Source organism: Diabrotica virgifera, chromosome 7 (assembly GCF_917563875.1).
Source record: "Diabrotica virgifera virgifera chromosome 7, PGI_DIABVI_V3a".
NCBI lineage: Eukaryota > Metazoa > Arthropoda > Insecta > Coleoptera > Chrysomelidae > Diabrotica > Diabrotica virgifera.
Genome location: NC_065449.1, coordinates 48,502,760 through 48,529,145, shown reverse-complemented (window position 1 = coordinate 48,529,145; position 26,386 = coordinate 48,502,760). Strand labels below are relative to the sequence as shown.

General features: G+C 34.2%; 1 protein-coding gene across 1 annotated transcript; it reads left to right on the top strand.

The window, feature by feature from the left end:
• Positions 1–23,571, top strand: LOC114327836 (uncharacterized). The gene is made up of 2 exons (XM_028276542.2): positions 1–858; positions 22,994–23,571. Exons 1-2 carry the CDS (start codon positions 72–74, stop codon positions 23,449–23,451), a joined length of 1,245 nt encoding a protein of 414 aa, XP_028132343.1. The 5' UTR covers positions 1–71; the 3' UTR covers positions 23,452–23,571.
• Positions 23,572–26,386: the final 2,815 nt, after the last annotated feature.

The following is a 26,386-nucleotide window of genomic DNA, read 5'->3' as shown; positions in this document are numbered from 1 at the left end:
ATCGTATCCTATACGATAAGGAGCAGTTGCTGTATCAAGTCTAAATAAAAACGTTGTTTGCAATGTAAAAAATGGTGATAGTGTCTAAAAACTGTGTAAATAGGACAATATTTATATTTTTATTATCATCTGTGTCTTCAGCGTTAGCCTCTAACGACTGCTTAGTGAAAATATCAAACACTAGTTGGAGTATATTGATTCAACGTGTATCAGCATTTTCCATAAAACATGAAAATGGAGCATTTTGGGTTGAACCATTCACTTCTTCCTACTTAGGCTATTTTAGCTGTAATGGTATTTGTAAATACAACTTTAGTTCTTTTATCCAAAATTCGTTGTTATCCTCTATAAGAGGATTACTACAAAATGAAAAGCTTAAGCAAGAACTAACTGAAGTACTTAAAAAACACAAATCTTCTGCTATTACCATTTTCATAGAACCAACTGCAAATATGGACACCTTCGAAACTATGTTAAGTAAAGCGACATTTAAAGAAGGATTCTATCTTAACGAAACTAAGAATACAGGATTTGTTTGGAATACTAAAGCTTTAGATTTAGAACTGTTTTATGAAGAACCTGGTGGAGAATACGTATTGAAACAAAACACATCTATACACTTTGCCAATTTTAGCGTAAATGGATCTAGCATATTTTTTAGCTTATTGGAAGAACAACAATCTGTCTGGACTACTGATTCAGATTTTTTATACTTATCCCAGATGCCATCTAAATACGTAAAATCAGTGTACTCTTTGTCAAATACTTCAATAATTGGTAAGAAAAACGTTTGTGAAGAATCATCTACAGAACCTCTAATGCTTCAAGGAGGTTATCTTATTTTTGAAATAATTGGAGGTAAGATATAACTAGTTCATAAACAATTAATTACAATAATGTTATTGTAGATACTTACCATAATTTGTCAACTGTGATTGTTGCATTCAATCAAGCTGATCTCCGTATTTTATTGTTTTCCTGTTATATTCAATGCAGTTTTATTTTACAAAATTAAGTAAATATTTTCCCGCTATCAAAATTATAGATCTCTTTATAGTTTTTGTGCCCACATATAAAATTATTATTTATGACCACACCATCGAAACTTTTTGTACTTGGTATTTGGGTGGAGTCGGACAAATTTGGAGCTTGGCGCATTATGGTAGTGGGGCGTTTGTCTGTCAAGCTGTCACGAATTTGTCAATTTTATGCAAGAAAAAAATTTATAACTACATTGGTCATTTTATTTTTATCAATGGTTTTATCATATAAAAAACGAAAACAATTTTGTCGGACAAAAATATTGGGCCATATGACGCGTCGGACACGCTAAATATGTCAAATTTATGAAACTAATAAATTTATTACCACATGGCTAATTTTAACAGAATCTACTATAAAAGATTTTTACAATAATGTGGTAGCCTTGTCGGACAATTTTCACGGGGCTGATGCGCAGTCGGATGAGCCGAAGATGTTAATTTCCTGAAATTTTTTTATTTACAACCATTTTTCCGACAAAAATAGGTTATAAGTAACTATATTATAAATAAAAAAATCTAAGTGTAGGACAAAAATATTGGGGCAAATCGAGAGCCGGACAAAAAATTTAATTTTTATTAGTAAACTATACTTTTAAACTATGCTGGGTTCGTGCATCACTTATCTTCACAACCATTTTTTCGACAAAAGTAGTAGGTTACAATTATAAAAATTTTAATTGTCTGACAAAAATGTTGGGGCAAACGAACAGAAAACTAAATTCATCTAGGTTATCGACGCCCTTAAAAGAAGGCATTGTCAAAAAATGTTTTAAAACAGTTTTCTCAGTTACTTTGGAATCAATTTAGCCGAAAACTGGTACACACACTAAATACAACATTTAAAAGGGCGTGACGTAGAGTTGTACCCAAAATTTTTCAAACAAATTTCCGACCATACGAAAAATTTTGATCTGAAAATTTGTGTACATACTCCTTAAACAATGAGAAACATCGTTATGTAGTTTATTTTCTAGAATTTAAAAAAAAAATCCGACAAGAGGGAAAATTTCGGAAATTTTTTTGAAAATTTAGACCCATTATTTTTGTCCGACAAGTGATCCAATATGCATTACACATGTAAAAAAACAGTAAGACAGAAGTCACACCCGATCAGATAGCCCATCATCTTCTAATGAACGGTAAGACGACATCAAGAAAGAACAAGGTGAGAGCTCAACGGAATATCGACGAAGAAAGAGATGTTCTAGGTACCTCTTTTTGTCTAGAGGAGATGAGAGACGCGATCCATCAAATGAAAGATAATAAAGCGGCTGGCCTGGACGACATACGAACAGAGCAAATAAAGAACTTTGGACTAAAAACCGTAGAGTGGCTCGTAAAAATGATGAATTGCTGCATCCGTACATTACAAATCCCCAAAATCTGGAGGAAAGCTAGAGTGGTAGTCCTCTTAAAACCAGGGAAGGATCCGGCGGATACAAAGAGTTTTAGACCTGTATCTCTCTTGTGCCACCTTTTCAAGGCCTTTGAAAAAATGATACTGAACCGGATCGCAGAATATGTGGAGACTAAAATTATTCCAGAACAAGCAGGATTCAGGCCCGGAAAGTGCTGCTGCAGTCAAATTCTTAATCTCACCCAACATATTGAAGATGGTTTTGAACGGAAGGAAATAACAGGAGTAGCGTTCATAGACCTAACTGCCGCCTATGATACAGTTATCCATCAACGGCTACTCGCAAAACTCTACGAAACTACAAAGGATTTCCGACTAACAAGGTTAGTGAAATGTCTCCTCCAGAATAGACGCTTCTACGTAACGCTCCAGTCCAAGAACAGTCGGTGGAGGGACCAAAACAATGGGCTACCACAGGGAAGTGTCCTCGCGCCGATTCTATACAACATATACACCAACGACCAACCCACACACCAACAAACAAGGCAATTTATTTACGCTGATGATACAGCGGTGGCAGCTCAGGGAAGAACCTTCAATGAAGTCGAAGTGAAACTGACAGATGCCCTGGGAGACTTAGCTCTATACTATGATAAAAACCATCTGAAACCCAATCCCACAAAAACCCAGGTATGTGCTTTCCACCTGAGAAACAAGCATGCCCGAAGGTCGCTGGAGGTGGAATGGCGTGGTCAGATGCTGGAACACAACAAGACGCCAAAATACCTTGGCGTCCGTCTGGATAGAACTCTGTCTTACCGATACCACTGTCAAGATGTCAAGAAGAAAGTAAGTGCCAGAAATAATATCATCCGCAAGCTAACTAATACAAAACGGGGAGCACAACCACACACTCTCCGCACTTCTGCCTTGGCATTATGTTTTTCGGCCGCGGAGTTTGGAGCACCAGTATGGGCAAACTCTGCTCACGCAAAGAACGTCGACGTGGCTCTAAATGAAACGGTCCGTATAATATCGGGTTGCCTGAAACCGACACCTATCGAAGAGGTATACCCCATTGCTGGAATTGCTCCACCACCTATCAGGAGGAAGGTCACGTCAGAGGTAGAACGGAAAAAGCAGGAGACGGACCGAAGACACCCCTTATATGACCACCAAACTCAGCCAAGCAGACTAAGATCTCGGAAAAGCTTCCTGAAAACATCAAGATCCATCCCCGAAGCGCCAGAGACGCGCCGAATACACCTATGGCAAGCGTCAGCTTCCGCGACACATTTTCCTCCCTCGGAGGAAATGGCTGCTGGACACAATTTACCGTATCCGACTTGGAAAGCGCTAAACAGACTAAGAACCGGCGTTTCACGTTGTGCTAGTAACCTGAAAAAATGGGGATACCAGGAGGACGATACCTGCGACTGTGGCGCGGTTCACACCAGCCGGCATCTACTATCATGCACAGAGATGAGAGAGACCTGCACAGAACAAGACTTAATTATAGCAAATGACAGGGCCATCTATGTGGCCAACCATTGGAAATACAGAATTTAAAGTTGTTGGTGTTCCGTACACGGAAAGTAAGTAAGTATCTCTCACTTCTTTCTCAATGTCTCATTAGCTAGACAGTGTAATCCCTTGCAGATTTATATCTATTACTTGTTCACTGCTAGAACCATCTACTTCCAGTTAACATCTTAGTTCACTGGTTATTATTACTTTATTTTTCTGAGTTAAAATTGTTATGCTATATTCTTTTGCTCTTGAATTAAATCTGTGAACTAGTCTTTGAATGACTAGATCTTCATTTTGGACTGTCAATATTGGATCATCTGCGTAACAAAAAATTTAATTTCGTTGTTCCCTATTCGGTATTCTCTTGCGTTATTCACTTTTTTTGTGACTTAGTTCGTGACTAGATTGAATAACATAGGATTTACTGAATATATCTGTCATATTTCATTGCCTGCAGCTATAGTTTTCGTAAGTTATCCATATATTCTGACTCACATCTTATTGTTTTGACCGACGTTCCAATTGTATTTATAATATCCAGATGGATCTCTTTATTATTATGAAAGATATGTATAACTTATTATGAAAGATATAATATGTATTATGAAAGATATGTATATTAAGATATGAAAGAAGTAAAACATGAAGTCTTACTATGTCAGATGCCTTCTACAAGTCGATCAACCGCAATGAGGCGGGGAATTCTCTTTAATCTGATTTATTTATGGTGAATATTGTATCTTGTATCCTTCCTGTACAAAAACCGTATTACTCGTATGTGTCTTATAATCTTGTTAATATTGTCAGTTGACCGGTAATTGCCGTTCCATCGTTCTTTAGCAATTCACATGGTATCCCATCTTTACCTGCAGCTTTTCTGTTCTTTAGTTTTTAAGTTAGTTTTCATGTTTGAACTTCTTCGTTTATTGCAAAAATTAAAAAAATAGTTTATGTTTCAATTCGGTTCAGAGGTGATGCACCATCCCCATACGTACGTTAGGGTGGTTCGAAAAAAACTTTTTTTCTTATTTCAGATCGCTATAGTGCGCAAAAGTTGCCATTGGTATATACTTGAAAAAAGCACTAATTATTATTTTTTTATTAATTTGTCTTCCGGTCGCGCAATGCCATCGAAGTTAGCAAAAATTGAGAAAAACCTTAATTTTTCAAATTTTTGTTAAACAGGCCAGATGGTTTTAATTGCGTTCCTATACCATGAATTAACTACTAAAATTATGTAAAATCAGTATAAATGCACTTATTATACATTTGTTTCATATCTTCCGGTCGCGCAACGTAATACAAAATGAGTAAAATTAGTAGTTTTTGCAAAATTTCAAAGTTTGACTGTTTAGAGTACAATTTAATCATACGACTTTTAGAGATGCTATAGTTTAATTCAATTACAATAATATATTTAAAATCCAAGCATCTAAGGTACATTTTGATATTCAAGTGGAATTAGGTCGCGCAGCTTCGTCAAAAACAGCAGACTACCGAGAGGCGAGGCGAAAGTGATGAATGCCAGCGAAGCTCGCGCAGCCACAAATAGAGATACATGTGGGAAGACCTCTACAATGGAGTATTATCTTCTCCATTACAACGAACTGCCATTCCGCCACCTTTTACAACACTTAGATGGAAATACAACAGGCACTATAGGATATCCGGATCGATTGGAAAGGCCCTACCTGATTGTGAAAGACTACCATTTGTTGTTGATTTTAATCGTTGGCATCGCTGAGCGGTGCAATAATGTGGTTCTAATGTAGCCGTCTCTGGAACTGTATCCACACACTTTACTTGAAGCTACGGTCACTAGTTTAACGCATCTTTCAACTGCCTGTGTATTGCATAAGTACCTTGAATATTCAATGATTTTGTAATCATGTCTAGGCCCATCTGTGAATTTGTGGTTTATTTTTGTGGCAAATCACATAGGCATATTATAACATTTGAGAATGAATGTGACAATCTCTCTTAGATTTTCAGAAGGGTTGGACACACTGATGTATAAACGCAAAACTCGGTTTGCAGTAGTAAGCCATCTTGAATGTGACGTTGGGATAGGATCACGTACCCACTGACACGTCTTCTGAACAATGTCCTGACTTGATAACTTCTGATATCTGAAGCAAGTACAATTATCGGTGCTTGCTAAGAATACGCTTGTCAACTTTTGGAATCTCACAATCAATAGGATTAAAATCAATAAGTGTTAGTCTTTCACAATCCGGTAGGGCCTTTCCAATTGATCCGGAATATCCTATTGGGCCTGTTGTATTTTCATCTATGTGTTGGAAAAGGTGGTGGAATGGCAGTTCGTTGTAATGGAGAAGACAAATACTCCATTGTAGAGATATCCCCACATGTATCTTTATTTGTGGCAGCGCGCGCTTCGCTGGCATTCGTCACTTTCGCCTCGTCTCTCGGTAGTCTGCTGTTTTTGACGAAGCTGCGCGACCGAATTCCACTTGAATATCAAAATTTATCTTATATGCTTGGATTTTAAATATATTATTGTAATTCAATTAAACTATACCATCTCTAAAATTCGTATGATTAAATTGTACCAAACAGTCAAACTTTGCAAAAACTACTAATTTTACTCATTTTGTATTATGTTGCGCGACCGGAAGATATGAAACAAATGTATAATAAGTGCATTTATATTGATTTTACATACTTTTAGTAGTTAATTCATGGTATAGGAACGCAATTAAAACCATCTGGCCGGTTAAAAAAATATATGAAAAATTAAGGTTTTTAACAATTTTTGCTAACTTCGATGGCATTGCGCGACCGGAAGACAAATTAATAAAAAAAATAATAATTAGTGCTTTTTTCAAGTCTATACCAATGGCAACTTTTGCGCACTATAGCGATCTGAAATAAAAAAATTTTTTTTTCGAACCACCCTAACGTAAGTTTCTGTCTCGCCAGACGTCTTCAGTGGGCTATATGAACAGCTATGAATCGAAACAACACTAAGGTGCCTCTTTAAGTATAACTATGAAAATAATTCTGCGTATCAAACGCTCGGAAGCGACATCTATTAACGAGAAAGGAGAAGTCCCAGATTTAAACAATAAATCTGAGACTTCCCGTGGAACCACTTTCTGGTAACATCCCTAATCTCTGCCTTTTACAATTTATAATGCAAGGAGACAACGACTAAAGCAGATGAAAGGGACTCTATAATATGCAGTCATATTCCGTCTATTCGTCTTGGAAAAATTCCAACGAAAGTTGATTCCGTGTATTCAAAATAGAAGTTTTTTTCCCTCATAATCATCACTACGATGATGATTACATATTACAATTACAATCTGGTCATAATTGACCAATGAGCAATTTTAACCTAACCTAAATTATGACTGTTCCTTAAAATTAAAAGCTTACCCCATAGCGTCTCTTATCTAACCTGACAAGATAGTGCACTATTCTACCATATACACTAACGCGCACAAGCAATATGCTCTGCTTTTCACAATCATCTATCACTTAAACTAGTTCAAAAGGCTTTGTCCTCTTCAGTCTTCTAACTTGCCCAGTGGTATCGAGGAGCTGGATTGCCTCAATATTCTTGTGCATATGAAGTCGTTGCTTGTGACTTCCTGCCATCTTCTTGATGATTATATCCACAGTTTCCATTCCTAGGTCCTTATGGAAATCACTGTTTGTCACATACCAAGGAGCATCTACAATATTTCTTAGTATTTTGTTCTGGAATCTTTGTATTACTGTTGTATTACTTGGTCTAGTACACCCCCATAGTGGGCATCCGTAAGTCCATACAGGTCTCAATATTTGTTTGTAAATTAGTAACTTATTTTGCATCGACAATTAGTATAGTATAGTTGATCCAAAAGATGGCATAACCCAGACATCCAAAGTGAAAGTTATCCTTCAACACCAAATTGTTCTATACGGTACACACAATGTCCAGAAAAAAGTCACACCATTTTGAGCGTCGGGGTGGGGGGGGGGGGGAGAGGGGGGGAGAAATCGGTATTTTCGTAGTTTTTTAAGTTTTTCGCCAATATTTCTAAAACTATGCGGTTTAGCATAAACAACCTTCTATACAAAATTGTTCTACATTAAATTTGAAATGCACAATCTTTCTAAAATGAATGGTTCCAAAGTTACGGAGGTAGTATTGTATAACTGGTCCAAAAAAAGACCTAACCCAAACATCCAAAGTAAAAGTTTTCCTCCAACACCAAAATGTTCTATATGGTCCACATATTGTTCAGAAAAAAGTTACACCATTTTGAGCTTCCAGTTTGGGAGGGAGATGGGAGAGAAGCCGGTAAATTAGTGGTTTTTTTTTTAAGTTTTTCGTAAATATTTCTAAAACTATACTTTTGCGTAAACAATGTTATATACAAAAATATTCTACATGAAATTTAAAACAAAAAATGTTCTATACATAATTGTTACAAAATCAACAGTTCCAGAGTTACGGAGGGTGAAAAGCGAGGTTTTCGATACTTTTTATATTTTTTGGGCAATATTTATAATATAACTATACCAAAAACCCAGACATCCAAAGTGAAAGTTATCCTCCAACACCAAATTGTTCTATATGGTCCACATAATGCTCAAAAAAAAGTTATACCATTTTGAGCGTCGGGTTTAAGGGGTAGAGGAGGGAGAAATCGGTAAATATAAAAAGTATCGAAAACCTCCACTTTTCACCCTCCGTAACTCTGGAACAGTTGATTTTATAGCAATTATGTATAGAATCTTTTTTGTTTTAAATTTTATGTAGAACATTTATCTATAGAACATTCCTTACGCTAAAGCATAGTTTTAGAAATATTGACGAAAAACGTAAAAAACTACTAATTTACCGAATTATCCCCATCTCCCCCCAAACCGGACGCTCAAAATGGTGTAACTTTTTACTGAACAATATGTGGACCATATAGAACGATTTGGTGTTGAAGGAAAACTTTTACTTTGGATGTTTGGGTTAGGCCTTTTTTTGGAACAATTACACTATACTACCTCCGTAACTTTGGAACCGTTCATTTTAGAAAGTTTATGCATAGGGCCTTTTTTATTTCAAATTTAATGTAGAACAATTTTGTGTAGAAGGTTGTTCATGCTAAACCGCTTAGTTTTAGAAATATTGACGAAAACGTAAAAAACTAGGAATTTGCAGATTTCTCCCCCCTCTGCCCCCCAAACCCGACGCTCAAAATGGTGTGACTTTTTTCTGAACATTATGTGGACCATATAGAACAATTTGGTGTTGGAGGATAACTTTCACTTTGGATGTCTGGGTTTGGGTCTAACTATGCCATACTAAATGTGGATTTTCTTCCAATTAGCCAATACATTTTTTTTATTTTATATTTAGTTCTTCCCTTTTTTTCTTAACGTGCACCTTCCAGCGTAGTTTTGCATCTAATGTTATACCCAAATACTCAGCAGTATCTGCGTATGGTACTTGGGTATTGTTGATTGTAACTGATATATATATTGTATTTTTTTGTTGGTGAAATTAACATAGACATATTTACCTTCATTCAGCCTGATTCTCCATTTTTGTGTCCATTTATGGATTTGGTTAACTGCTATTTGGACCTTGTTGGTCGCCTCTTCACTTGTCGTCCCTACTGCTTGAATAGCTGTATTACCAGCAAAGGTGGCAACTGTGTTGTCTTCCAGTACAGGTATATCACACGTGTATAGTAGGTATAGGACCGGACCCAACACACTGCCTTGTGGAACACCTACTCTTATTTCTTTTAAGTCTGAAAAACAGTCTTCTTGCTTAATTCTAAAATGTCGTTCTTTTATGTATGATTGTAAAAGTTTTGAGTACTGTATAGGTAAAAAACATTTTAGTTTGTGTGTTAAACCTTTATGCCAGACTTTATCAAAAGCCTGTGCAGCACCAATGAATACAGTTGAACAGACTTTCTTTTCTTCTAGGGATCTTTCGATAATATTTGTGATCCTGTGCACCTGATTAATTGTTGAATGCTTATTTCTAAATCCGAATTGATGTGTCGGTATCAAATTTCTTGCTTCAATAATTGGTTTTATTCGCTTGAGGAGCAGTTTCTCAAACAGCTTCGATATTACAGGAAGCAGAGATATCGGTCTGTATGACGAAACCTCATGTGCTGGTTTCCCTGGTTTAGGAATCATAATGGCTTCCGCCATCTTCCATATCATTGGTACATATTTTAATCTGAATGCACCGTTAAAGAGGTTTGTTAATTTTACGATAGCTCTTCGGGAAGATTTTTCAACAGCTCACCCGAAGTAAAATAGAAGTAAAATGAAAAATTACGAAAAAAAACAAAGTATGTTTCAATTCGATTCAAAGGTGATACACCATCCCATACGTACGTTTCTGTCTCTCTAGACGTCTTTATTTTACAACATATTTTGAGTACACGGAATCAACTTTCGTTAGAATTTTTCCTAGACGAATTGACGGAATGTGACTGCATATTGTTGACTCCGTTTCGTCTTCTTTATTCGTCGTCTCCTTGTCTTATTAATTATAAAAGGCAGATATTAAGGATGGTACCAGAAAGTGGTTCCACAAGAAGTTTCAGATATTTTGTTTAAATCGCCACCAAGCGTCCGACACGAAGCTTACTCATATTTTGAGAACACAGAATCAACTTTCGTTGGAATTTTTCACAGATAAATGGACGGAATGTAACGGCATATTCTAGAGTCCCTTTTATCTTCTTTATTAGTCGTCTCCTTGCGTTATAAATCTATCTATCCATCTATTTGGGTCACGAAATACAAATAATTAGAGACAACCAAACATGCGAATTACCTAGAAGAATAGCTTTAGGATGGTCAGCGTATGGCAAACTAAGAGACGTGTTCTAGAAAAATATCCCAGTAAAGCTAAAAAGAAAAGCATTTAACCAGTCCGTACTTCCGGCGCTAACTTATGAAGCCGAAACACTGACATTGACTAAAGCATCAATAATAAAATTACAAGTAGCACAACGAAAAATGGAAAGGTCCATGCTTGGCCTGACTTTGAGAGACAGAATACGAAATGATGAGTTACGGCGAAGAACTGGAGTGGAAGACATCATAAAACGCATTACGAAATTGAAGTGGAATTGGTTAGGACACGTCGCAAGACAGAGAGACAACAGATGGACAAAGAAGATTTTAGAGTGGCGGCCAAGGGCAGACAAGCGAAGTCGTGGAAAACCACCTACCAGATGGACCGACGACATAGACCACAGAAAAGAATAGCGATCAACTGGATTGCAGCTGGACACGACAGAGAAGGGTGGAGAAATCTTGAGGAGGCCCATGTCCGACAGTGGACAAATTTGGCTATGTGATGATGCCTTATAAATTGTAAAAGGCAGAGATTAAGGATGTTACCAGAAAGTGGTTCCACGAGAAGTTCCAGATTTATTGTTTAGATCTGAGATTTCTCATATCTCTTCTTCGTTTATAGCAATTTCTGCTATTTTTGTTTGGACTTCATTGTTGTTCCTCTGTATATAATTTTTCTATATAGTCAATCCGTTCATCATTTTTAAGTTTTGGGTGTATTAATTCCTTCAAATATTCTCTTTGGCGTTTTATACGGCGCCATATTTATTGATGGTGACTCCGGTTCTTTTGAGAAGCTTTCCTTTTGCTCGATTATAATAATTCTTCTTACACGTGTATGCGTTTCATTTATATCTTGTAATATGTATTTGTAGTGTGTATATTTCAGGTAAGCTTTTCTCTTTTTCTTGAATTTTTCTTCCAGACCTGTACAGGACCACCGAGTTTTTCGCTTTGGAATACTTCCTATAGTTGGGTTTTAATTTTATATACTAAGTATTTTCACAGTTTTAACTGTACCGGGTGTCCCAATAAGAATGGCTCTCGGCCATATCTCAGGAACCGTTAATAGTAGAGCTTTGAAAAAAAAATTTTATAACAAAAGTTGCCTCGGGAAAAGCCTGGAAATTATTTTCATAATTGTGGGACCACCGCTAGAGGGCGCAATTGAATATCAAAAATTAAAAAATCTAAATTTTACAAAATTTTCCTAATGAAGGGGCACTGGAAATCCGATTGTCGTATTCTTCATAAAATTCTACGCATATTTAATTTGACAAGTTTAGGTCTACCTTTGGAAATAAGAGGTGGGGGTGAGTGGGAACCTTGTTATGAAAAACTGGCTGTGAGTCCGGTTCTGCTTAATCAAATTTTGCAAACTTGACCTTGTTGAAGATAGATCTTTTTCGTCAATGTAAAAGTTATGATTTCGAACCAGCTTACTGAGTAATATGCCAGCTAGAAGGCGTTATTTAATTTTTTTCAGAAATCTAGTGTGCCTTGGAAAATATTAAATACAAACAAGTATTTTTAATACCATATTACAAAATTAGACAAAATTATCAACAGAATAGCGAAAACCGCATGTTAATACCTTTTTTCTATCTCGAGATATCTTACAAAACGTGTAAATTTAAAAACATAAGTGTTACTGTCACCGGTAAACGAAATAATTCATTAAAAGTAGTGTGCTATGGAAACAACAAAGAAACATTTTCCAGCTGTCAACGTATATTAGGTCTTTTCAACGCTTCTCATTTGTTTCGAGCCTCGTTCATACCTCGTATATTAATATTATACACGGATTATACGGCATATGACAGAGGCTCGAAACAAATGAGAAGCGTTGAAAAGCCCTATTACAAAGAAATAAAAACAACTATTTAGTGATGACATAAACGTTCAAATTTTTGCCCATCATTTTCGTTGCAAACATTTACTCTTTCAAGAGTAGATTGAACAGCAGTCTCAATTTCTGCTCTCGATATGCTTTGAATGGCGTTTAGTATTATCTGGATAATGTATTCTAGAGTAGTGTATGATGGGCAACAATTTGAATATTTAGGTCGTCACTAAGTAGTTCTTTTTGTTCTGTGTTATATTTAATTTTAATAGTATTGTTTCTCTTTATATTGTTGTTTTAAATAATTATATTTTTATACGTTGACATCTGGAAAATGTTACTTTGTATTTTTTTCACAGCACACTACTTTTCATTAACTTAGTTTACCGGTAATAGTAACAGTTATGTATAAAATTTACACGTTTCTCGAGATATCTTGAGATAGGCAAAAGGTATCGACATGCGGTTTTCGCTATTCTATTGCCAATTTAATCTAATTTTATAAAGTGTGATTAAAGATGCATACTTGTATTTAATATTTTCCAAAGAAAACTAGATTTCTGAAAAAAATTAAATAACGCCTCCCAGCTGGCTTATTGCTTATTAGGATGGTTCAAAATTATCACGCTTACATTGAAGAAAAAGATCTGTCTTCAACAAGACCCAGTTTTCAAAATTTGATTTAGCAGAACCGGACTTACAGCCATTTTTTCATAACAAGGTTCCCACTCACCCCCACCTCTTATTTGCAAAGGTAGAGTTAAACTTGTTAAATCAAATATGAGCAGAATTTCATGAAGAATACAATAATCGGATTTCCAGTGCCCCTTCATTAGGAAAATTTTGTAAAATTTAGATTTTTTTATTTTTGATATTCAATTACGCCCTCTAGCGGTGGACCCACAATTATGAAAATAATATCCAGGCTTTTCCTGAGGCAAATTTTGTTATAAATTTTTTTATTTCAAAGCTCTACTATAAACCGTTCCTGAGATATGGCCGAGAGCCATTCTTATTGGGACACCCGGTACATATGCCTTCACTAAACAGTTCTCTCCCGTTCTTAATGTTTTGCCTATCTGACTTCATCTCTGAAACATCTTCGGGGTCTGCTGCTCTTCCTTCTTCCTATCGGGCTCCACTCTGTTATTCTATTTATCCAACGATTTTGGTTTGCTCTTTTGACATGTCCGTACCAGGTTCTTCTCTTCTGTTCGATGTACTCAATTATATCTGGGTTCATTCTTATTCTTTTCTTTATCTCTATGTTATTTATTCTCTTCCTTCTTGTTACTCTGCAGCTTCTCCTTAGGAATTCCATCTCTGTTGCTTTTTAGTCTGGGCTGATTATCGTAGAATAGGCACTTTTTGGGAAAAGTTATTTACCAGCAATTTTATTGCTGGAATCGAATTATAAGATCCTATATATTAATAATATAGGTATGCAAAGTCCCCAGATAGTGTGCTACTTTTTTTTTGTAAACAAAATGGCGCATGAAAATCGTGTTTTTTTCAATTATTGTTCTATAACTCCGAAGATTTTAACTTTACAACAAAAACATTCAAATAAAAATTCACCGGGATTAAATTCTGCATAGAGACGTGTTTTTCCCGATCTGCTCCGACGAAAATTTTCTTTGGAAAATGCGGGTTTTCCCAACAAAATTTTTAATTTTCAAATAAAGTTTTAGATAAGTAATTATCTACCAATAATTAAATAGTTTGGTGACTTAAAAGTCTTCTTGGTTTAGATTATAGTTCCAGAAGCTGGTGAAAATTGAACGAATATTTTAGCAACAATTCAATTGTTAATTAATAATTTACGGTCGCAATAATAACCAAAATAATTATGATACACTGATCAAACTTTGAAATCTTATAAATATGAGATTCCTATTTAACATTTTCTTGACAAAATATAAATTTTTAATTTTTTTGCATAATCTTTAAATGTTTAAAAAAAATAGTTATAAACAAATTAACGTTTCTCAGAAAGTTTTTATTATATTATAATTTTAAAAAAATAGCTAAAATGCGCATTTCAACTATCTTGAAAATTAATGCTTTAAAACTTTATTGCATCCATTTGCAAAAAATTTATGAAACAGCAAAATAAACATACTATTACTACGGTGTTTATAATTTTTTTTAATTCTTTCAAAGCGTAGAAGTGAGTTTAAAGTACAAGCTAATTATTTGCAAAAAAATATCGATTATAAGTTTAATGGTTATATTTTAATTAAAGATTATACCTATATTTTTTTGTAATTTACACGCCCGAAATTAGAACAATACAGTACTGTAGCTAAAATTTTCACTCGGAGCGACGACCGGCGGCGTCGCGACGTACACTTTTAATAAATAATGTATGCTGCGTGTCAGTCGCTTCGAGTGAACATTTTAGCTCCGACTCTGTATCAGGCCTACTTTTGCGCTAAAAATTACAAAAAAAAGTATTTTTAATCTTTGATTAAAATATAACCATTGCACTAGTTTTTGACATTTTTTGTGAGTAATTAGATTTTATCATAGACTCACTTTTAAGCTTTGAAACAATTAAAACAAATTGTTAACAACGGAGATATCGTATATTTACTTTGCTGTTTTATAACTTTTTTGCAAATGGTTGGAAAATTTTTTTAAAGCATTCATTTTCAAGACCTATGAAATACGCATTTTAAGTATTTTTTAAAATTAGAATATAATAAACAATTTCTGCGAAATGTTAATTTGTTTATAACAATTTTTTTTAAACATTTAAACATTATGCAAAAAAATGAAAAATTTATATTTTATATTACTATTTTATATTACCTTTATAATATTTTTAAGTTTGATCAATGTCTCATGATTATTTTGGTTGTTATTGCGACTGTAAATTGTTAAATAACAATTGAATTGTTGCTAAAATATTCTTTTTATTTTCACCGGCTTCTAAATTTATAATCTATATCAAGAAAGTTTTTATTTCACTAAGCTATATAATTATTAATAAATAATTACTGGACCAAAAAAATCATTTGAAAATTCGAGATTTTGTTGGGAAACCCCACAGTTTTCGAGGAAAATTTTCGTCGGAGCAAATCGGGAAAACATGCTTCTATGTAGAATTAAATTGGGGTGAATTTTTATTTGAGTGTTTTTGGTGTAAAGTTAAAATCTTCGGAGTTATAGAGCAATAATTGAAAAAAATACGATCTGTCGGCGCCATTTGGTTTATAAAAGAAGTAGCACACTATCTGCGGACTTTGCATACCTATACTAATAATATATAAGATCTTATAATTCGATTCCAGCAATAAAATTGCTGGTAAATAACCTTTCTTTGTACTTTACTAATTAGACCAGCGTATTATAACTATTTTTTTTTCAAAATTTAAAGATTATGCAAAAAAAAGAAAAATTTATATTTTGTCGATAAAATATTAAATAAGCATCTCATCTTTATAATCTTTATAAGTTTGATCAATGTATCATGATTATTTTGGTTTTTATTGCGATCATAAATTGTTAATTAACAATTGATTTGTTGCTAAAATATTCGTTTAATTTTCACCGCTTTCTGGAATTACAATCTACACCAAGAAAGCTTTGATGTCACTAAGTTATTTAATTATTGATTAATAATTACTTACCTAAAACTTTATTTGAAAATTAGAGTTGTGTTAGGAAAACCCGCATTTTCCGAGGAAAATTTTCGTCGGAGCAAATCGTGAAAAACATATCTCTATGCAGAATTTAATTGCGGTGAATTTTTATTTGAGTGTTTTTGTTGTAAAGTTAAAATATTCGGAGTTATAGAGCAATAATTGAAAAAAATACGATTTGTCGGCGCCATTTTGTTTATAAAAAAAGTAGAACACTATCTGCGGACTTTGCATACCTATATTATTAATATGGTGGATCTTATAATTCGATTCCAGCAATAGAATTGCTGGTTAATAACTTTTCCATGAATTTTGCTAATTAGCCCAGAGTACTTATTTTGTTTTTGGTTTTCTTATTTATTGTCCAATTTTTACACCACAGATAAGGATACTCCTTTTGTCATGTAATGGTATTATATTATATTCTTGTGTTTTTTTAATTTCAGTATTTTATAAATGCTATAATATTCCACAGGTTATTACTAACTTTAAGAAAAACAAACAGTTTGATTCTTACACTTCGTAGACCTGCCTGGCAACAATATTATGACTGCGATATTGATAAAAAATAAGGCTGTAACATATTAAAAAAATCACTTAAATCGGACAAAACTAACACTTTCGATAGCGAATAAATCAAAAACTATTAATTTGATCAAACAAATGGGTAGAACGATTTTTTGCTTACAATGAATATTTTTACCAACTTTTGTAGTCAAAATATAATAAAAAATTTCTACCCCCGAGATGGGGTGGCAACCACCCCCATGATAAAAGTGCCTTTTTAGCATCATATAGATTTTGATCCTTGGAATATCCACTACTTATCCTCAAATTGTCAACAAAATCTACATCATCAACTACACAGTGAAGACCCAACAAGAGAAGAAGTGTCAAATGCCATCCTAAAACTCAAAAGAAAATAAAGCCCCAGGAATCGATGAAATCTGTTCTGAAATGTATAAAAAAAAGGTGGTGATCATCTATTTGAAGCAAACCATAAATTAATAGTACTTATATGGCAGCATGAACTGGTACCAAAAGAGTGGCTAAAGGGAATAATATGTCCTGTGCATAAAAAAGGCGAACAACTTGATTGTAAGAACTTATAGAGGCATTACTCTGCTAGCATCTGCGTATAAAATCTTCGGCAATGTATTGTTTGAAAGACTGAAACTTTTCACAAAGGATATTGTGGATTAATATCAATGCGGATTCACTGCTGGAAAGTCAACTATACATAAAATTCAAGCACATAGGCAGATTCTAGAAAAGTCACTAGAATATAACATAGATACCCACCATCTCTTCGTCGACTTCAAAGCAGCCTATGACAGTGTAAAAAGAACTGCATTATATAATGCAATGATAGACTTTGGTATCCCACCAAGTTGGTTAAGTTGACCCAACTAATAATGCAAAATGTAAGGTCGTGCGTTAGAATTTAAGGAGAAAACTCGACGTTCTTTGACATTAATAATGGTCTAAGACAGAGGGACGCACTGGCTCGTCTTCTCTTTAATATTGCCTTGGAAAAGACAGTCGGAAAATTAAATATTAGAATAAATGGAACTATTTTTAATAGATCGACGCAAATTCTCGCATTCGCTGACGATATAGTTATAGTGGGCAGAAGTATGAGGGACATGGTGCAGTGTTTTACAAGGCTTGCGGACGCGGCAAGTGAATTAGGACTTGTGGTAAATGAGGAAAAACCCAAATATATATTGGTTTCTAAAAATCCCCGAAATATCGAACAGAGAATTCAAATTACTATCCATACCTTTGAGCAAGTCAAGGAATTCACATATCTTGGATCGCTAGTAAACTCAATAAACACGACAAGCGACGAAATAAAAAGACGCATAGCAATAGCAAACAGAACTGTTCACGGTCTCCAGAAATATTTAAAAAATAAAAATATAAAACGTGCAGTAAAGCTCAATATATACAAGACCTTAATCTCAAACCTTATCTCAAAATGATGAAAGACTTCTTGGTATTTTTGAGAGAAAAATTCTTAGAAATGTTTTTGGGGCCGTAAATGAAAATGGGCTGTGGCGTCTTAGATACATCTTTGAACTATATCAATTATACACCGATCCAGATATTGTGAAATTCGTTAAAGTGCAGAGACTTAGATGGGCTGGACACATTGCTTGAATGCAGATCACGAATATACTAAGAAATTAACTTTTACAAAACCAGAGGGCACAAGAAGTAAAGGACAACCACGAAGAAGATAGATTGATGATGTGGAAGAAGACCTAAATATTCTAGGGGTCAGAAGATGGAGGGAAGTTGCCAGGAATCGACAGGAGTGGCGACTTCTTTGTGAGCAGGCCAAGATCCACAACGGATTGTTGAGCCACTTATGATGATTATTCTCAAATTTTCGAGTAAATCGATCCATTCTGTAAAAATTGCTAGGTTTTGTCCTATTTTAAGCTTCATTACTTCGACTATTACTGCAGCTCAGCGATGTGGAGTCGTAAGGAGTAACACACACTTTGCCATAAGGAGTAACACACAAATATGTACCTATGGGCATGTAGGGCTCAACCGGTTCTGATCGCACTGGGTATAGATAAATTTTAAAATATTGAATTATTTAATACTTCTATCTCACAATAAAACACTGAAAAACGTTTGTTTTTCTATACTTCCACAAAATTTATTACAACTATGTTATTACTACAGCTGTTTCGGCAAAGTGCCTTTCTCAAGTGATATATTTTACAATGTGTTTGCCTTTTTAAGTCTTTAACTGAAGAGGTTGAGGAGTGGGGAGCTGTTTGTCTCGAGTTAATCATTCACAATTATATCTGTATTTTTCAATTTATTAATTTCCATTGATTCTAAAAGTGATAGCTTAAGGCCTTTATTTTGAATATGTAGAATTTGAAACTCTTCATTGAAAGAATGATTATGATCTAGAAGGTGAAGTGCGTATGTAGAAGTGTCTGTTTTTCTATTGTTGAAAGCCCTTTTGTGTTCTGCTATCCGTTTGTCAAAAGTTCTGCCAGTTTGACCGATGTAAGTTTTCGGACAGTCACCACAAGTTAGTTTGTACACACCACTCTCTAGTTGCTTTCTCTTTCGGCTTTTATTGTTTTTAATATGTTTGCTTAAGTTGTTGTTAGTTCTGAAAGCTGGTGTTATTCCTTTCTTTTTATGTATCTGGCTATTTTTGTTGTTATTTTGCCAGTATATGTGAGAGAGCAGAAGGTACTGGGTTCTTTCTGTGGTGGTGGATACACTAATTTCAAGGCTTTCTTATGGAGTTTTTGGTTTAAAATGTTGTTAACTGTTTGTTCGTTATAGCCATGGTTTACTGCTATTTGGTTAAAAACCAACAACCGCAGTGCCGCCGCGATAGCAGGTATCCAACAGGGCCAGACCAGATGGCTGAAACGGGATAGAAGCACCCAGTACAGGAAACGAGATATTATAGTTGTTTATCTTAAGGTATGTCATTCAGAATTACATTATAGATTAGATAATATAGAATTTGACATCCTAGACTCTAACGTAAGAACAGAAGTAGATAATATAATAGACAAAAAATATAATACACAATGTAAAAAACTAAATAATCTAATTTGCAATAGTAAAAAACTCAATACTCATTATACAAAAAATTTTTCCAATCATACTTTTTTCAATAGATTTATAAACTTAACAGATACCAAATTCAATAATAGTGAGATAGAGCTTTTAGAGAAAGGATTCAAACATAACTTGCCTCAACATAATAATCAAAAAAATTTAGAATATTTAGGTGTAGAATGTGAAGTAGCGTTAAATAAAACTGCCAATAACATAGAAAAAAGCAGATGTAGGTAGTGAAACTAATAACTCCTGTTACAAAGAAAACCAAGTAGCCGTTTCAATTAAAAATAAATCAATAAAACATGACATAATATTTAAAAAAGCAGACAAAGGTAACACTACTATTGCTATCGATAAAAGTGACTATAATAACAAAACAATAGAATTTTTAAATAACCAAAATAGTATAACACTAAACAAAGACCCCACAGAAAAATACCGAAAACAAATTAAACTAGCCATTGAACATTCAAAATCAATACTAAATCCAACAGAACAGAAATACCTTAATATTATGAACCCACAACCCCCTAAATTATACTCTTTTATTAAACTACACAAACCTGACCACCCAATAAGACCTGTAGTTTCTTTTTATACAGCTCCGTCATATAAACTTTCAAAAAAACTGTCAGATATTATTACAGAATACACTAAATTTTCACCTAAATTCACCGTAAAAAATACACTAGAACTAGTTAATAAAATACAACATTTTCAATTGCCCAACAACTCCAGACTAATTTCATTTGACGTAAAAAATCTTTTTCCTAGTGTTCCTCCTAGAGAAACTTTTGTTTTAGTTAAAAACCTTTTAGAACATAATAGTACAAATCCGATCATTGCATCTGAAATTTTACACCTTCTTGTTTGCATAAATCAAGACTATTTTGAATTCAATAATCAAATTTACACAAACAACAGTGCAGGACTTATTATGGGTAATCCTCTAAGCCCATTATTATCAGATGTATTTATGAACCAACTTGAAACAACAATTTCTAAACACCCCTTATTTAAACAATTCTTATATTGGTGGAGATTCGTGGATGACATACTAGTCTGCTTTACAGGAACTAACAGACAACTTGACCAATTTCTATCATACATTAATTCTCTTCATAGTAATATTGAGTTCACAATAGAAACAGAACAGAATAATTCCATAAACTTTCTAGATGTAACGATTACCAGACTACACAACAAACATGAGTTCTCCGTATATCATAAACCTACCCATACTGACACAACTATACACAATTCATCATCCCATCCTACACAACACAAATTAGCAGCCTACCATAGCATGATACATAGAATGACAGATATTCCTATGACAAAAAATAACTTCGAGACAGAACTAAATATCATTAGACAAATAGCAGTAAAGAATGGCTATAACGAACAAACAGTTAACAACATTTTAAACCAAAAACTCCATAAGAAAGCCTTGAAATTAGTGTATCCACCTCCACAGAAAGAACCCAGTACCTTCTGCTCTCTCACATATACTGGCAAAATAACAACAAAAATAGCCAGATACATAAAAAAGAAAGGAATAACACCAGCTTTCAGAACTAACAACAACTTAAGCAAACATATTAAAAACAATAAAAGCCGAAAGAGAAAGCAACTACAGAGTGGTGTGTACAAACTAACTTATGGTGACTGTCCGAGAACTTACATCGGTCAAACTGGCAGAACTTTTGACAAACGGATAGCAGAACACAAAAGGGCTTTCAACAATAGAAAAACAGACACTTCTACATACGCACTTCACCTTCTAGATCATAATCATTCTTTCAATGAAGAGTTTCAAATTCTACATATTCAAAATAAAGGCCTTAAGCTATCACTTTTAGAATCAATGGAAATTAATAAATTGAAAAATACAGATATAATTCTGAACGACCAACTCGAGACAAACAGCTCCCCACTCCTCAACCTCTTCAGTTAAAGACTTAAAAAGGCAAACACATTGTAAAATATATCACTTGAGAAAGGCACTTTGCCGAAACAGCTGTAGTAATAACATAGTTGTAATAAATTTTGTGGACGTATAGAAAAACAAACGTTTTTCAGTGTTTTATTGTGAGATAAAATGAACTTCCATCAAGTAACGGTCGAATCCATCAATTAATACTTCTATGTTTACTAATAAAGCGTATTCCAGTTAAAAAGTTTTAAATTGTTTTCTATTAAAAGTCTAATAAGTCAGGAAATAAAATTCGAAATTATTTATCCTCTGAGCCTTTTAAGTTGGAAAAATAAAGCATAACAGGGTGGCGAAATGCTCGACCAAGGAAAATCTAAATTGCATTTCACGTCATGTCATTCACCGTGATAATAATTTTAACGAACTATGTCCTTTAATATCCACCAAAGGTGATTAAAGTATAACCTAAAAGAAACGAATGATGGTTCAGATTTGATTACAATACAGAGCCTCTACTATGTGCTTATACGTATTTGGGAATAACCGTTTCCTCATCGTAGCACCTTTTGATTCATAGATGGTGCTAGTAGCATCTTTGGTAATTATTTTGATAATTACCCGGAAAGGATGAAATGATTTGATTTCAGTTAAATGCCTCTACCCAGGAGCTCCGATGAGGAAACAGTTTTTCCGAAATACGTATAAGCACATAGAAGAGGCTATATACTGTAATCAAATCTGAACCATCTTTCCTTTCTTTTAGTTTATAATTTATTCACCTTTGGTGGATATTAAAGGAAATAGTTCGCTAAAATTATAATCACGGTGAATGACATGACGTGAAATGCAATTTAGATTTCCCTTGTCGTGTATTTCGCCACTCTGTTAGGTTTTATTTCTCCAACTTAAGAATCTCAGAGGATAAATAATTTCAAATTTTATTTCCTGACTTATTAGACTTTTGATTGATAGATGATGCTAGTAGCATCTTTGGTAATTGTTTTGACAATTACCCGGGCAGGATGAAAGCATTTGATTTCAGTTCAGTGCCTCTACCCAGGTGCTCCGATGAGGAAACGGTTATTTCGAAATACTTATAAGCACATAGTAGAGGCTCTGTACTGTAATCAAATCTGAACCATCTTTTCTTTCTTTTTTGTTTTATATTACTCTCATAATTTTTAGGTACGCTTCTGGTCATTGTTGTCATCGCGGTGTCCCTTGCAGTCTGCAGATGGTATGTCAAGAAGAGAAGGAAATCCACCCACGAGCAGCAGCATCTGAATTGGATTTTAAACAACCCCATGATCAAGTATGTACATCACACAGAAAATGGTGATACAGAAGGGGAATCAAATGACGATAAAGTTTATGTCGAACCTATAGAATTTCATAATATCGCCTTCCCTGAACAGAATATTCCAACACAAAATGCTGTAACAAGCGGTGATCCACAAAGAATAAGTGTTCAGACCGTTGCGGATGAAGAGTTTCTGTACGACTATGCGTATGGCGCATTGTCAAAGAAGCCTACCAAAAGTCCTACATTGCCAAAGAGGCCTACCAAAAGTCCTAAAAGCAGGAAAAAATCGGAGCCTCAGAAGAAGATGAGTATTCCCATGGAGGACAAGTATTACATGTAGACTAGGATTTTGTAAATATTTAATTTTTTATATTAAATTTTACTCGTTAGTTACGTTTTCTAATAGTAAGTCTATTTCTATAGATATTATATTCTTAATAAATATTCCATTTATGAAACATAGGTAGGTTTCTTATCCTTTACTTTCTACATTACCTTTGCTCTACCTCATCAATGATGATACTTTATATTCATTAAGCTACCAACTAAATTTCTGTCAGACTAAGGTAAAATTAGAAACTTCGAGAAGATAGAAATATTTTTATTTTATTTAATTATTATATCAAGTTATTATAGTTATTATAGTCCAGAAAGCCACTGCGCATCCGCTAGGAAAAATATTCTAATTCGGATTTTTTGCACAATCTTACTTAAAAAGGGCTCCTTTTAACAAATTTGCATGTTGCCAGGACCAAAAGGTGGTCAAAAATTTTTTAAACGTTTTTTTTTTGTTTTTTTCCTAAAATTATTTTTTTTGTATGGAAAAAGGTTTTTTAGATTTTTTGGATCATTCCAAACAGAAAAGGTCTTTAGTGACTTTTCTCTAAAAATGATAGTTTTTGACATATAAGCGATTAAAAATTGAAAAATTGCGAAATCGGCCATTTTTAACCCTCAAACACTATGTGAAAAACTTAAAATTTCAATGTTGCCAAGGCAGACAGATATTTTTTAAACATCGATTCATGAAATCCCGAAAAGTTTTTTGCAATACAATATTCAAAACTCCTTTGTTTTTTAATTGATAATCAAGCGTGCGCGACACTATTTTCCACCGACAGTATGGTGCAAATGAATGGAATAAATTCGTTATTTCGTAAACCGGCGACCTTAAGGAAAAATACCGAAACAGGTCGATTTGTACCTTTAAGTTACGATATTACGGCATATATGGTATACTAGTGACGTCATCCATCTGGGCGTGATGACGTAATCGATGATTTTTTTAAATGAGAATAGGGGTCGCGTGCTAGCTCATTTGAAAGGTTCTTCAATTCTCTATTCAGTAATATAAAGAGTTATATAATTATTTATACAGGGTGTCCTTCTACTTCTTTTTTTGTCAAATAATTAAATTTAATAAAAAATTTTGGACACCCTGTATAAATAATTATGTAAATGTTTACATTACTAAATAGAGAATTGAAGAACCTTTCAGATGAGCTACCACACGACCCCTATTCTCTTTAAAAAAAATAATCGATTACGTCATCACGCCCAGACGGATGACGTCACTAGTATACCATACATGCCACAATATCATAATTTAAAAATAAAAATCGACCTGTTTCGGGTTTTTTTCTTAAAGTAGCCGGTTTACGAAATAACGAATTTATCCCTTTGTAGCAACCCGAGCCGGCCCTGTCTTTCCACACCACGGCATGATCGACTTGTAACATAGTACGTTAACCCTTAGCATTGAATAAAATATTATAAGTATAGTTTATAGTAATGTAAATATGTTTCGGCATTGACCGGTATTGACCTTATGATTTATTGTATATAAACGAACCAAAGAATTGACGAGACATTCAGATCCATCGATTAGTCACGATGAAGCAATAATACCTTAGTTATTGTTTACATATATACTGTTGTTTAATTGTTTAAACGAACGCTGTGAAGTTCAAATATATTTATAAAGTGAAAATGGTATATTATTATACATCCCGCACTTAGGGCACAATAGCTCAGCCACCAGACCTAGTACCACGTCATGGCGATCATGCCAGGATTGGAAAAGCATGCTAAGCTCCAGCCTTTTGGACCCGAAGGAAAGTACGCAGAAAATAGTTGTTATAAACTAGAAATGGGAAGTAAAACCAATCCAATAGAGAAACGAACCAAAGTCGACACAGGGGAGAAACTTTAAGAGGACAATCCAAAGAAGCAATCCAGGTGTAAAGAGACAAGGTAAGAATTTATCCTATTTTTATACTTCCTTTATCGAACTTTTATTATTATTTTCAAATTTTTATTATCATGATGGACCGAGTTTAAGGTATTGACATTATTTTATAGGGATTCTAAAATATAATATTCTTTAATATTCATTGACATGACATTTATATAACATAATATTTTTTTAATATAATGAGCAATGATTAGATTTACTTTAAATGTCGGCTAATTGGGAAACTTTTGAAAATAAATTAGATAGCCTGTTAAAAGAAAGTGATAAACAGAGTAAAAGAGCATTGAAAAAAGCAATACCCAAAAATATAGAAGTACGATTGGACATAATCAGCAACCTAATCACTACATAAATATAACGAGTTCATTGCACTGGTAAGCAAAAACGAAGGAATCCTTAACGACGCTCAGCGTACTATTTGTAGCAATTATTTCCGCAAAATCAGGGATAAGGTTATCAGAACTTTCCAAGCTCTAGACTCAAGGATAATAGTTCCCGAGACGATTACACAACATATAAGAAAAGATATAGTGGAAGCACAGGACCACAGCGAAACTGAGGAAAACATGGCCTTAAATATGAACGACTTTCTAACTACAGCGAGTAGGGTGTTGCCCAGAGAATTCGATGGAGAAATCGGGAAGTTGCAAGCATTCGTGGATGCATTAGAATTCGTAAAATCGATACAAGAAGGGCACGAAAATACAGCAATAACACTGGTAAAATCAAGGCTTATTGGAAAAGCGAGAAGTCTAATCACGACAGAGGATTCCATCGGAAAAATTATAGACACATTAAAGAAAAATATAAAAGGAGATAGTCCTAAATTGGTAATAGCCAAGCTGAATAGGAAGAAACAAGCCCATAGGGACGCGACAACATACGCTACAGAAATAGAAGAATTGGTAGAACAACTGAAAACAGCGTATATAGCGGAAGGAATGCCCGGAGACCTGGTTAGAAAATACGCGGCAGAAGCAACAGTCAATACATTGACGCGAAATGCAAGTTCGGAAAGGGT